Below are 13,239 nucleotides of genomic sequence, written 5' to 3' on the forward strand. Positions count from 1 at the left end.
GTGTTAAAGAGCTTTGGCATCACCTCACCAACTGCAATGGTGTTATATTTTTTGCTATTTCTTTATTACATGTATACTATGTAACTTCTACTTTCCGCTCTATATATGTTGATATTCCCAACTTCAGTGTTTCACATCTACTTTAGAATTTATATTCAAGCTAGACTTTAAACAGCATTTTGCACTGTATTTCATAATTTCCTAATTTAGAAAAATGAAATTAAAATAGTGGCTGCTAATTAAAAAATTGTCAAAATCATTAGGTTTATTTTCTTTTCATATGAAGAAACAAACTCCTAGAACTTAAGATTTGAGTAAACTTCATTTAATTTGGTCACAGATACGGTGGAATTTCAAATTTCAGTCGTAGGCGGGTCAGGTATCTACAGAAGAATGTGAAGTATAAGTCAAAGTTCTTGGACATGAGAAGACAAATAAATATGAAAAACAAACATATTTTCTTTGCTGAAGACACAGAAAAAACATGTTTCAAAAAAAGTAAAGCTTTGAGTAAGGTATGTATTTGTTTTATTTTTACAGGTAGAATTTCATCTTGTGAGCTTCGCTCCTTAAAGGTCTTATTTTCAAAAGAGAACCCTGTTTCTACCAGGCATAAGGGCACCTAAGATTCCTTTCCACTTGCTTCCTAAAGGCATATACTTTGTGAACTACATTTGAAAAAGATTAAGTCGAGGATAATATGAAAAGAGGGTATTTTGAAAGCTATTCAAAGTATTAGAGTCTAGTTAGATAAATGAGTAAAATTGCCTTATGTATGTGGTAACACCAATGGAAATGGCTCATCTGTTTTAGGCTAAGTAGGATCCTGGAAATCCAATGTCTGATATTACTTTTATTGTAATCCTTAATTTTGAGGTCATCTAAAGGTAATTGATTAAATTTTGCCCTAACAAGTTCATCCTAATGACATGAGACTCAAGACGAATTTGGTGATTCACATTGTTAATTATTCTTAGACTTTGCTGTACTTGTCGTCCAACTACCTGGAAAACAAAAGTAATTAAAATTGCTTTTGATTGGTTGTAATGAATGATTCTTATCCAGTGTAGAAAAAGAAAAGGACCTTCCAATGAGCAGAACCTTTGTGGCAGCCACATTTCCAGCAGCTCTTTTCAGTCAACAGAACAAAATTGCGGACCCCATGAGGACTTTGTCTTTCCCCTAGTGGACATTACTCTTCTCAACTTCAGTATTCTTCCAAAACATACTACAAATGTATAGCTAGTCTCATTTTTACCATAGTTCTGATTGTATGGTTGCTAGTGATAATTTGAATATTTTATTGACCCTAGTTATATCTGGAACAGATTTCCAGTATCAGTTAAATTAGTCCTATAGAGTTTTTTTATAGTGCTTTAGATATGAGAGTCCTCATATACCCATCTGTAGATGAAGAACAAAAACATAAATGCTAAGTATTACTGAGGGAAAAAAATGTGGCTGTGTCCTTATATATCTGATTGATGTAGGCATAGTCTCCCCAGAGGAAGATTCTGGGTGGTTGTCCTTGCCCATCTTCTACCTACCACTCTTGTTCTAGTTTCCTAACTCTTAGGATCATCAAGAAGATCTGGTACGAAAATAGCAAGGAAATATATATCTTCAGACTTTGAGCCTTGTAAACATTTAATAGAAGAAACCTAGTTTTTAGGACTCATTTTACTGACTCCACTGCTTCATTGAAAGGCAGCTCACATTCTTTCCAAGATAGCAGTGCTTTTATTCCTATAGACAGATTGGCACAAAATCTTTTTAGAGTTCCTCTTTGGTGCTGAGTATTATTTAATGTAGATAATAGCTGGGCCTTGCAGAAATCTCTGTATAATTTGAAAAATTAAAATTAATGACTCAACAATAGGTAGGTACATTTGTTAATGGTAATAGCACAAAGTACAGTTATATTGTTAGAAGCCATTATGAGCTACTGGAAGAGTTTAGCTTTATCCTCTGTCAGGAAGGTCATAATCTTGTGTATAATCTGATATTTTCTTCCTTCTAAGGAAGTCTTTAATAAGGTCATGGTGTGTCCAGACAAGAAATTGCAATTAGCTTGGATTTACTCACATTAGTTTGTATGATATAGTGTACTTATCAGAGTTAATAATTATGATGTAGCTTGTCAGTCAAGTCACAAATGTAAAGCAGGTAGGAATATTCTGTGTAATTGGAATTGGTTAATACTTATAACATCTTAAAATTTCAGGTTGAAAAGTTTCTAAAATGGGTTAATGAACCAGTAGATGCAGAGGCATCACAGGAGTCAATTTCTCGTGACAATGGGCAAGACGCTTGCACAAGCAGTGATTCGGAAGAACAGGAAATGTCTGTTACCAAAGGGGATAAGCCACTGGAGTTGAGCAACCCAGAACCTGAGCCGTGTCGTGCCATATCTTTAGCTGGTGAACTTGAAACAGAAAAAAATGAAGGGGACAGCACAGTAGCAGCCATTACAGATAAGGAGGGTTGTGTTGCTCAGGAGATACCAGACAGTCTCCAGGTAGAAACTGAAGGTAAAACTAAATATGCTCCAACTTTTTTTTATATATTTTATTGATTATGCTATTACAGTTGTCCCATTTTCCCCCCTTCACTCCCCTCCACCCTGTATACCCTCTCCCACCCATATCCCCCCCTTAGTCATGTCTATGTGTCATACTTATAAGTTCTTTAGCTTCTACATTTCCCATAATATTCTTACCCTCCCCCTATCTATTTTCAACCTACATTCTATGCTACTTATTCTCTGTACCTTTTCCTCCCACTCCCCTGTTGCTAACTCTCCATGTGATCTCCATTTCTGTGGTTCTGTTCCTGTTCTAGTTGTTTGCTTAGTTTCTTTTGGTTTTGCTTTAGGTGTGGTTGTTAATAATTGTGAGTTTGCTGTCCTTTTACTATACATGTTTTTTTCTTTATCTTCTTTTTCTTAGATAAGTCCCTTTAACATTTCATAAAATAAGGGCTTGGTGATGATGAACTCCTTTAACTTGACCTTATCTGAGAAGCACTTTATCTGCCCTTCCATTCTAAATGAGAGCTTTGCTGGATAGAGCAATCTGGGATGTAGGTCCTTGTCTTTCATGACTTGGAATATTTCTTTCCAGCCCCTTCTTGCCTGTAAGGTCTCTTTTGAGAAATCAGCTGACAGTCTGATGGGAACTCCTTTGTAGGTTACTGTCCCCTAGTCTCGTGCTGCTTCTAGGATTCTCTCCTTCATTTTTACCTTGGGTAATGTAATTATGATGTGCCTTGGTGTGTTTCTTCTTGGGTCCAACTTCTTGGTGCTCTCTGAGCTTCTTGGATTTCCTGGAAGTGTATTTCCTTTGCCAGAATGGGGAAGTTCTCCTTTATTATTTGTTCAAATACATGTTCAATCTGTTGCTTTTCCTCTTCCCCTTCTGGTACCCCTATAATTCGGATGTTGGAACGTTTAAAGATGTCCTGGAAGTTCCTAAGCTTCTCCTCGTTTTTTTGAATTCTTATTTCTCCATTCTTTCCTGTTTGATTTTTTTTTTCTTCCTTCTGGTCCACTCTATTGTTTTGAATCCCAGTTTCCTTCCCATCACTATTGGTTCTCCGTGCATCTTCCTTCATCTCTTTTATGGTAACCTGCATTTTTTTCATGTAATTTGCGCCCAAAATCAACCAATTCTGTGAGTTTCCTGATCACCAGTGTTTTGAACTGTGCATCTGATAGATTGGCTATCTCTTGGTCGCTCAAAAGGATGAGCCCTGGGGCATTGATCTGTTTTTCTGTTTGAGACTGTCCCTCTCTCTCTCTCTCTCTCTCTCTCTCTCTCTCTCTCTCTCTCGCTTTTTGGGGGGAGGGTCTGGTCGCTCCTGTTATGGTGAGGGGCGGAGCCTTAGGTGTTCACCGGGGCTGAGCACCCCAGTCGCTAGATTGTGACGTTGTTTGTGGGGGGCGGGGGCAGGAGGGAACAATGGCGGTAGTTCCAGTCTCCTGGGACCACAGTCCCTTCCCTGGGATCCTGGGCTGCACGCTCTGCCCTGGTCCACAATTGCCACCTCACTGGGTCCGCCAGCTGCTGCTTGCGTACTCAGGGTCCAGCCGCTGCGATCCTGCATGCCCCGGATGCCTTATGCGCTCCCGGTTGCCCTGTGCGCCCACTGCTCTCAGCTCTCCGCACCGTGACCCTTGCTGCAACCCTCACATGGCTGCTTGTCTCCACCCCTCCTACTGGACTGGATGAAGGGGTCTACTTCAACTTCTTGGCTGTCCGACTTTCATTCAGATAAATTCTCTATCAGTTCTGGGTGTTATCCTGCCTCTAAATTGTTGTTGTTCCAATCTTGGTTGTGCGTGGAAGTACGGTGCGTCCACCTATGCCTCCATCTTGCCGGAAGCCCTAAATATGCTCCAACTTGACTGTGGATTTAGATTAAAATACATTTTTAAAATGGTTTTCCCTAGTTTTCACTTACATGTCATCTATACCTAAGAAGTCACTGCTACTCATTTTTAAGTTGAGAGAAGGCATATTAAGTAATAGCTAATGGCTATGATTGGGCAGCCAGAATGCACTTCCCTCTTGGCTGAACAAGCATGATAAAAATCAAAGGTAAAGCATATGGCTAAACTGTCTGAATACCTCTCTCTGTGCCATTAAGATCAGTTTTTGCCACTACACTCTGTCTCCTGAGCTAAACGTAGCCAGACCGTTTTATCCCTATTGAAGTTTAGTATTGTCCTGGTTTTCATATTTTGATCATCTTTCTTGTTTGTTTGTTTGTTTGTTTGTTATAGTAGTTGTGGGTAGTGATCGTTTGTTTTTGGATGGTACATTGACATAAAGTATTTACAAGAAATGTCTGTTGCCAAAGGGGATAAGCCACTGGAGTTGAGCAACCCAGAACCTGAGCCTTGGTTAGCTATAATGAGTGGAGAACAGAGTAGCATTTTCACTTCATGCTCTTTTGTACTATTTGAATTTATTTTTAGCAAATGTTCTTTTATAGTTTAAAAATAATTATATTCAAGCGGAACATTGAAACTTTTTAAAGAAATTTTACTTGAAATAATGTTCAGTTTTAAAGATTAGTTATTTCAGATTTGGCTAATGAAATAATTATTTATTGTGATGATCTCTTTCTTAGGAGTGAATGAGATCTTTTTCTATTGAATGGAGCTAGTGACCCCTGTTTCGGTTTTCCTTAATTTCATATTAAGGAAAATACCTCATTTGAATCTTTATGTTTTTTTTCTTTGTGTGTGTGTGCATGTTATAGACCTATGATATCTATATTATATACTTCCTTGATTTTCTAAAGAGCATACTTAAGGTAGTTAAATTTTTTAATTAAGCAAGTATTTGTTATTGTACCATTTTTTGTATACACAACTTTTTGTGTTCCTGGGGCACTTGCAGATTTCTGTAATGCTCTTACATGCCTTATTCTCGTTTAATCTGAACAGTAGCCCAGTGAGGTAGGGGGAATTAGCTCCATTCTATAAATATGGAGAGTAAAAATAAAGCTCAGAGAAATTAAGAAATTTGCCTAAGGTCACACAGTCAGTAAGTGGCATAGCTAGAAGTCAGTACCAAGTTGTCTGATTCCTAAATCCCATATTCCCACCCCTCCCCTATTTCCCTTATTACCACTTGTCACATTGTTGGTAATTCTCACCTGGGATGATACCACCATCTCGTGCATTTGGTAGGTGTTGGTTGTTAGAATGACCTAGGGAATTTTGACGTTTAGTACTTTGGGTTACTTAACACTAAATTGTGTACAGGATGGTCTTGCAAAATAAGGATTGTTCACTCAAAATGTTAGTGTTGTGTCTCTTGAGAAACTTGCTGCATTTTGCTGTTGAGGACCCCTTTAGCTATTTGTAATGATCACCTGATCATATTAAGACATGGTCCCATTTTTGAAGACCATTTAAATGTGATAGAGCTTTATTTGTCAACATCATTTTTTTGTTATTATATTTAGCTATGATAACACTGTCATCTTCTAATCTCCTCAGCAATGAAGCCAAATAACCAAACTAATAAAAATTGTTTAAGAAAAAGTCTCTGAATGAATGAGATATTTTTATATTGAATGGAGCTAGGGACCTCTATTTCAGTTTCTCAGAGCACTATGAGTTCTAGGTCATGGCTGGGTTCAGAGGATGAATATACCGTATTTTGCCATGTATAATACACAGGCATGTTTTGGTGAGCATTATACACGACATTATTATACTCATGGTGTGGAGTCATTATACCCATGTATAATGGGCATACTTATTTTTCCCTCAAAAATGTGGGCATTATAAAAGGTGCTGATTATACACGACAAAAATATGGGTATCTGAGAGAGCTTAATTAGTCCTTAGGAAATTTTGTTTTAAAGAAAGGAAGGGAAATGTTTGGATTTCTGCAATTTAGTAATGAAAGCACTGTCTTACCTAACAGAAGTGCTAACCTTTATACCTGTAATAGTACATGTCTTCTAAAAGTAAATAGGTAAAATACTACTCAGCCATTTATTGCTTTTGAGAAATTAAATATTGGAGCTCAGAGAGCCTAGATTACTTTTCCAAGTTTGGGGAGCCAGTAAATAGCAAACTAAAGTCTGTAATCTAAAGTCAGCACTGTTTCTGTTATGCCTTCCTGCTTCTCCAAGTGTGTCATTGCACACATATTCTGGAGTTCAATCCCAAATTATAATTATTTGATGTACCTACACTTTTATATAAATTCACCAGTGATTTCCTTTTTTTCAAAGTACATATCTGTATTCTTTATATTCTTTTATTGTAGCTGAAATTAAAAAGAGGAAGAAAAAACAGAACAAAAAGGTAATTGGTCTGCCTCCTGAGATAGCTGCAGTTCCTAAGCTGGCAAAATACTGGGCCCAGAGGTACAGACTCTTCTCCCGTTTTGATGATGGGATTAAACTGGACACAGGTAAAGTATATACAAGTAATTTTTAACTTTGTTTTGAAATAATTTCAAATGTAGAATAATTTTCATATCCTCTTTGCCCATATTCAGCTGTTTCTTAACATTTTGCCATATGTGCTTTATCATTCTATGTATGTATGTGTGTTCCTGCTCCAGTTGCCCCTACCTTTTACTTAAAACTTTACTGTGTATTTTCTAGGAAAAAGGATATTTTTATGGAAGAGTGGTAAAATTGTAAATTTAACAGTATTGCAATATTATAATCTGTAGTACACACTCTAGCTCTGTCAATTATCCTAATCATATCCTTTATAGCATTTTTTTCCTTCTAATATACAATCATGTATTACATTTAGTTTCATGTTTCTTTATTTTTTTTTTAAATGTAGAATAGTTCTCAGCCTTTTTTATCTTTCAGAACTTTGACATTTTCCAGAGAATAATAAGTAGTAAATATCTGTAATGTCCTCGATTTGGGTATATATGTGTTCTTAAAACTGCAGATTTGTGTTTAATCTATATATTTGTAGCTTCTTGGAATAGATAGCAAAAGGAATTGATAGATTATTGAAACAAGATATTAAAAAGAACATTAGATGAAGATATATCTAGTGCAGAAATAATGTAATTTAATGAATTTTTTTATTTTTTAATTTTTTTATTTTTTACATTTTTTATTGTTGTTCAAGTACAGTTTTCTGTTTTTTTTCCCCACCACCCCAGTCCTCTCCACCTCCCTTCTTTGTTTCCACCCTGCCCCCTTGTTATTGTCCATATATCCTTTATAATTCTTCTTGTAAACCCTTCATCCTTTTCCCCCATTATCCTCTCTCCTCTCCCCTCTGGTCACTGTCAGCCTGTTCTCATTTTCAGTATCTTTGGATATACTTTGCTTGCTTGTTTGTTTTGTTAATTAGGTTCCACTTAAAAAGGTAAGATCATATGGTATTTGTCTTTCACCACCTGGCTTATTTTACTTAGCATAATGCTCTCCAGTTCCATCCATGCTGTTGCAAAGGGTAGGAGCTCCTTTCTTTTACTGCTGCATAGAATTCCATTCTGTAAATGTACCAGAGTTTGTTGTTCCATTCATTTACTGATGGGTACTTAGGTTGCTTCCAACACTTGGCCATTGTAAATTGTGCTGCTATGAACGTTGGGGTGTATTGGTCCTTTTGGATTGATGTTTCAGGGTTCTTAGAATATAATCCTAGCACTGGAATTGCCAGGTCAAAAGGCAGATCCATTTTTAGTTTTCTGAGGCAATTTCATACTGTTTTCCATAGTGCTGCACCAGTCTGCAATCCTACCAACAGTGCACTAGGGTCCCTTTTCTCCACAACCTCTCCAACACTTGTTGTTTGTTGTTTTGTTTATGATGGCCAATCTGACCCGTGTGAGGTAGTATCTCATTGTGGTTTTAAGTTGCATGTCTCTGATGGCTAGTGATACTGAGCATCTTTTCATATATCTCTGGACCCTCTGTATGTCCTCCTTGGAAAAGTGTGTTCAAGTTCTTTGCCCATTTTTTTAATTGGGTTGCTTGTCTTCTTAAGAGTGGAGTCATGTGAGTTCTTTGTACATTTTGGAGATCAAACCCTTGTCTGAGGTATCATTGGCAAATAATTTTCCCATATGGTTGGTTCTCTTTTCATTTTAATGTTGTTTGCTTTAGCCATGCAGAAGCTTTTTAGTTTGATGAGATCCCATTTGTTTATTCTTTCCTTTATGTCCCTTGCTCTAGGGGACATATCAGTGAACATATTGCTGCATGGGATATCTGAGATTTTCCTGCCTATGTTCTCCTCTAGGACTTTAATGGTATCACGACATATTTAAATCTTTTATCTACCTTGAATTTATTTTTATGTATGGTGTAAGTTGGTGCTTAAGTTTCATTTTTTTGCATGTAGCTGTCCAGCTCTCCCAACACCGTTTGTTGAAGAAGCTATTTTTGCTCCATATTATGCTACTGCTCCATTTGTCGAACATTAATTGACCATAGAGACTTGGGTTTATTTCTGGATTCTGTGTTTTGTTCCATTGGTCCATGTGTCTGTTCTTATGCCAGTTGCAGGCTGTTTTACAGTTTGCAGGCTGTAATACAGTTTGTTGTCAGGTATTGTAATCCCTCCTACTTTGGTCTTCTTTCTCAAAATTGCAGCAGCTATTTGGGGTCATTTATGGTTCCATATAAATTCTTGAAGTGTTCTGTATCTGTGAAATATGCCATTGGTACTTTAATAGGAATTGCATTGAATGTGTAAATTGCTTTGGGTAGTATGGACATTTTGATGATGTTAATTCTTCCAATCCAGGAACACAGTATATGTTTCCATTTGTTTGTGTATTCATTGATTTCTTTCTTCAGTGTTGTATAGTTTTCTCAGTATAGGTCTTTTACCTCCTTAGTTAGGTTTATTCCTAGGTATTTTATTTTTCTTGTTGCTATATCAAATGGGATTTTTTTTCCTGATTTCTGTTTCTGATGTTTCATTGTTGGTATACAAAAATGCCTTTGATTTCTGGATATTGACTTTGTATCCGCTGTTTTGCCAAATTCATTTATTAAGTCAAGCAGTTTTTTGGCGGAGTCTATAGGATTTTCTATGTACATTATCATGTCATCTGCAAACAATGACAGTTTTGTTTCCTCTTCTGCAATTTGGATGCCTTTTATTTGTTTTTCTGCTTTGATTGCTGTGGCTAGGACTTCCAATACTATTTTGAGTAGAAGTGGTGAAAGTAGACAACCTTGTCTTGTTACTGATCTTAGTGGGAAGGTTTTTAGTTTCTGTCCATTGAGTATGATGTTGGCTGTAGGTCTCTCATATGTGGCTTTTATTAGGTTGAGGAATGCTCCCTCTATTCCCACTTTGCTGAGTGTTTTTATCATAAATGGGAGCTGCACCTTATCAAATGCTTTTTCCGCATCTGTTGATATGATCATGTGATTTTTGTCTTTGCTTTTGTTTATCTGATATATTACGTTTATTGATTTGTGAGTATTGTACCATCCTTGCATCCCTGGGATGAATCCCACCTGGTCATGGTGTATGGTCTTTTTAATGTATTGCTGGATACGGTTTGCCAATATTTTGTTGAGTATTTTAGCAACTATGTTCATTAGCAATATTGGCCTGAAGTTTTCTTTCTTTGTTGTATCTTTATCTGGTTTTGGGATTAGGATGTTGCTGGCTTCAGAAAGAGTTTGGGGGCCTTCAGTCTTCTTGGATTTTTTGGCATAGTCTGTGAAGGATAGGGGTTAGCTCTTCCTTAAATGCTTTGTAGAAATCTCCTGTGAAACCATCCAGTCCAGGGCTTTTGTGTGTCGGAAGCTTTTTGATTACTGGTTGGTTCAATTTCATCTGCTGTTATAGGTGTGTTCAGGCTTTCTGCTTCTACTTCATTGAATTTTGGAAGATTACATTTTCCTAGAAATTTGTCCATTTCACCTAGGTTTTCAAATTTCTTGGCATATAGTTCTTCATAGTAAGTTCTTATAATCCTTTGTATTTCTGTGGTATCAGTTGTAATCTCTCCTCTTTCATTTCTAAATTGTGTTCATTTGTTGTCCTCTCTCGTTTTTCTTGATGAACCTTCTTAAAGGCTTGTCAGTTTTATCTTTTCAAAGACCAGCTCCTGGATTTATTGATCCTTAGAATTGTGCTTTTGAGTCTTTATGTCATTGAATTCTGCTTTGATCCTGTTTATTTCCTTCCTTCTACTTGTATTGTGCTGTCTTTGTTGTTGTTCTTCAAGTTCTTATAGGTGTAGGGTGAGGTTGTTTATTTGAAATGTTTCTATATTTTTTTAGATAGGCCTGTATTGCTATGAACTTCCCTCTCAGAACTGCCTTTGCTGTGTCCCATAAGTTTTGGGTTGTTGTGAGTTCATTTTCATTTGTTTCCAGAAACTTTTTGATTTCCTCCTTGATCTCATTCTTGACCCATTCATTGTTTAATAGCATGCTATTCAATCTCCATGAGTTTGTTTTTGAGTTTTTTCCTTGAGGTTGGTTTCTAGTTTCAGTCCCTTGTGGTCAGAGAAAATGCTTGATATGATTTCAGTTTTCTTGCACTTTTTTTTTGAGGCTTGTTTTGTGTCCTTACATGTGATCTATCTTTGAAATGTTCCATATGCATTTGAAAAAAATGTGTATTTTGCTTCTTTGGGACGAAAGGCTCTATATATATCAGTCAAGTTCATTTGATCTAGGGCATTGTTCAATGCCGCAATATCTTTGTTGATATTTTGTTTGGAAGATCTATCTACTTCTGTCAGTGGGGTGTTGAAATCCCCTACTATAATTGTGTTGCTGTCAATATCTTTCTTGAAGTCCTCCAAGATTTTCTTTGTGTATTTGGGTGCTCCTATGTTGGGTGTATATACATATTCACAATGTTTATGTCTTCTTGATAGATTCTTCCCTTGAGTATTATGAACTGACCTCCTGGGTGTCTTTCTATGGCCCTTTTTTGGAAATCTATTTTGTCTGATATGAGTATTGCTACCCCAGCTTTTTTCCCCTGTCTGTTTGCTTGGAATATTTGTTTCCAGCCCTTTACTTTCAATCTTTGTAAGTCTTTTGTTCTGAGGTGGGTCTCTTGTAGGCAGCATATGTGTGGGTCATGCTTTCTTATCCATCGGCTACTCTCTCTCTTTTGATTGGAACATTTAAGTCACTTACATTTAAGGTTACTATTGATAGGTACTTATTCATTGCCATTTTTTCATGCCTGTGTTCCTCTCTCTCGCTCTTTTCCTTCCTTTTCTTAAAGCAGTGCCTTTAGCGTCTCTTGCAGGGCTGGTTTGGTGGAGATGTATTCTTTTAGACTTCTTTTGTCTGGGAAGCTCCTTATTTGGCCTTCCACTTTAATTGAGAGCCTTGCTGGGTAGAGTAATCTTGGTTGCAGGCCTCTGACTTTCATCACTTGGAATATTTCTTGCCATTCTGTTTTGGCTTGGAGCATTTCCATTAAGAAGTCAGCTGCTACCTTATCAGGGTGTCCTTGTATGTTACTTCCTGTTTCTGCCTTGCTGCCTTTAAGATTTCTCTCTTTGTCTTGGAATTTTGCCATTTTAATTATGATATGCCTTGAAGTGGGCCTCTTTGGGTTCCTCTTGATTGGGACTCTCTGTAATTCCTGGACTTGTGTGACTTTTTCTCATTAAATTAGGGAAGTTTTGCATCATTGCTTTTTTAAACAGGTTTTCTATCCCTTGCTCTTCTTCTCCTTCTGGTATCGCTATTATACGGATATCGTTATGTTTTATGTTGTCTTGCAGCTCCCTTACCACCTGTTCGTTCTTTCTAAGTCTCTTCCTTTTCTTGCTCTATCTAGGTGTTTTTTTCTACCTTGTCCTCCAACTCGTGGATTCAATCCTCTGCTTCATCCAGGCTGCTTGTAATTCCTCCTAATGTGTTTTTTATTTGTGAGATTGTATTGTTCATTTCTTTCTGGTTTTTGTTTATAGTTTCTATTTCCTTTTTCATGCTGATGTAGTTTTCACTCAGTTCCTTGTAGTTGTCTGTGAGTTCCTTCAGCATCTTTATTACCATTATTTTGAATTCTGTATCTGATAGTTTGCTTACCTCCATTTCCTTTAGCTCTTTTAGTGGGGAGTCTTCCATTCCTTTTGACTGAAGGTTCTTTTTTTGTCTCCTCATTTTAGATGACTCTTCTTGCTTGTTTCTGTGCTTCCTGATGTTTCGCTTTGCTAGCTGTCTTTGTAGGGTGAACTTCTATGGTAGGAATTCAATAAGGGTCAGCGGTGTGGTCTCTGATCTCTTTGTCAGGACGCTCTAGGTTTGCCCTTTTTTCTGTTTGTGTGGGCTTTCTTGTTGTACTTGGGTTTTTACCTTTTTGTGGTTCCTTTGTTGGTGGTTTTTCTCCTCCAGCAGGTATACTGATGTTCACAGCTCCCACCTATTCTTGTATGTGATCGGTGGCAGGAGGTAGGCAAAATGGATTAAGACAGCAGGAGAGGGTTTTATGGGATTTAAAGTGCCAGCAAGTAGAGAAGAGATAGGAGATTCTTTGGATAAATATATCATTAACTAGGAAATTTCACCCAACTAGCCACTTTTTATAAAAGGTGAAAGGGAGGTAAGGCTCTTGTTAGAGGGGAGGAGGATTGTGAGCTGAATCCAGAAAACAGAGTGCTTGTGCAAGGTTAGATGATTAGATATAGTGAGAGGAAAGTATAGAATGTAGGCGTAGTGTGAGAGAGAATAGAGTTGACCACTACAATACTAATGCTCAGGAGTAAAGTGAAGTGGGCTAAGATCATGGAAGGTTGC

General features: G+C 37.2%; 1 protein-coding gene across 2 annotated transcripts in view; it reads left to right on the forward strand.

The window, feature by feature from the left end:
- The window catches only part of TGS1 (trimethylguanosine synthase 1), a 47,223-nt gene that overhangs the window by 18,442 nt on the left and 15,542 nt on the right, over positions 1-13,239 (forward strand). For both annotated transcript variants that reach the window (XM_045861316.1, XM_045861315.1), the window contains exons 7-9: positions 341-515; positions 2,225-2,531; positions 6,792-6,938. In XM_045861316.1, coding sequence (XP_045717272.1) covers positions 341-515; positions 2,225-2,531; positions 6,792-6,938 — 629 coding nt within the window. The remainder of the gene's footprint in view (positions 1-340; positions 516-2,224; positions 2,532-6,791; positions 6,939-13,239) is intronic.

Source organism: Phyllostomus hastatus, unplaced genomic scaffold (assembly GCF_019186645.2).
Source record: "Phyllostomus hastatus isolate PE091 unplaced genomic scaffold, TTU_PhHast_1.1 phas_scaffold_21, whole genome shotgun sequence".
Classification (NCBI taxonomy): domain Eukaryota; kingdom Metazoa; phylum Chordata; class Mammalia; order Chiroptera; family Phyllostomidae; genus Phyllostomus; species Phyllostomus hastatus.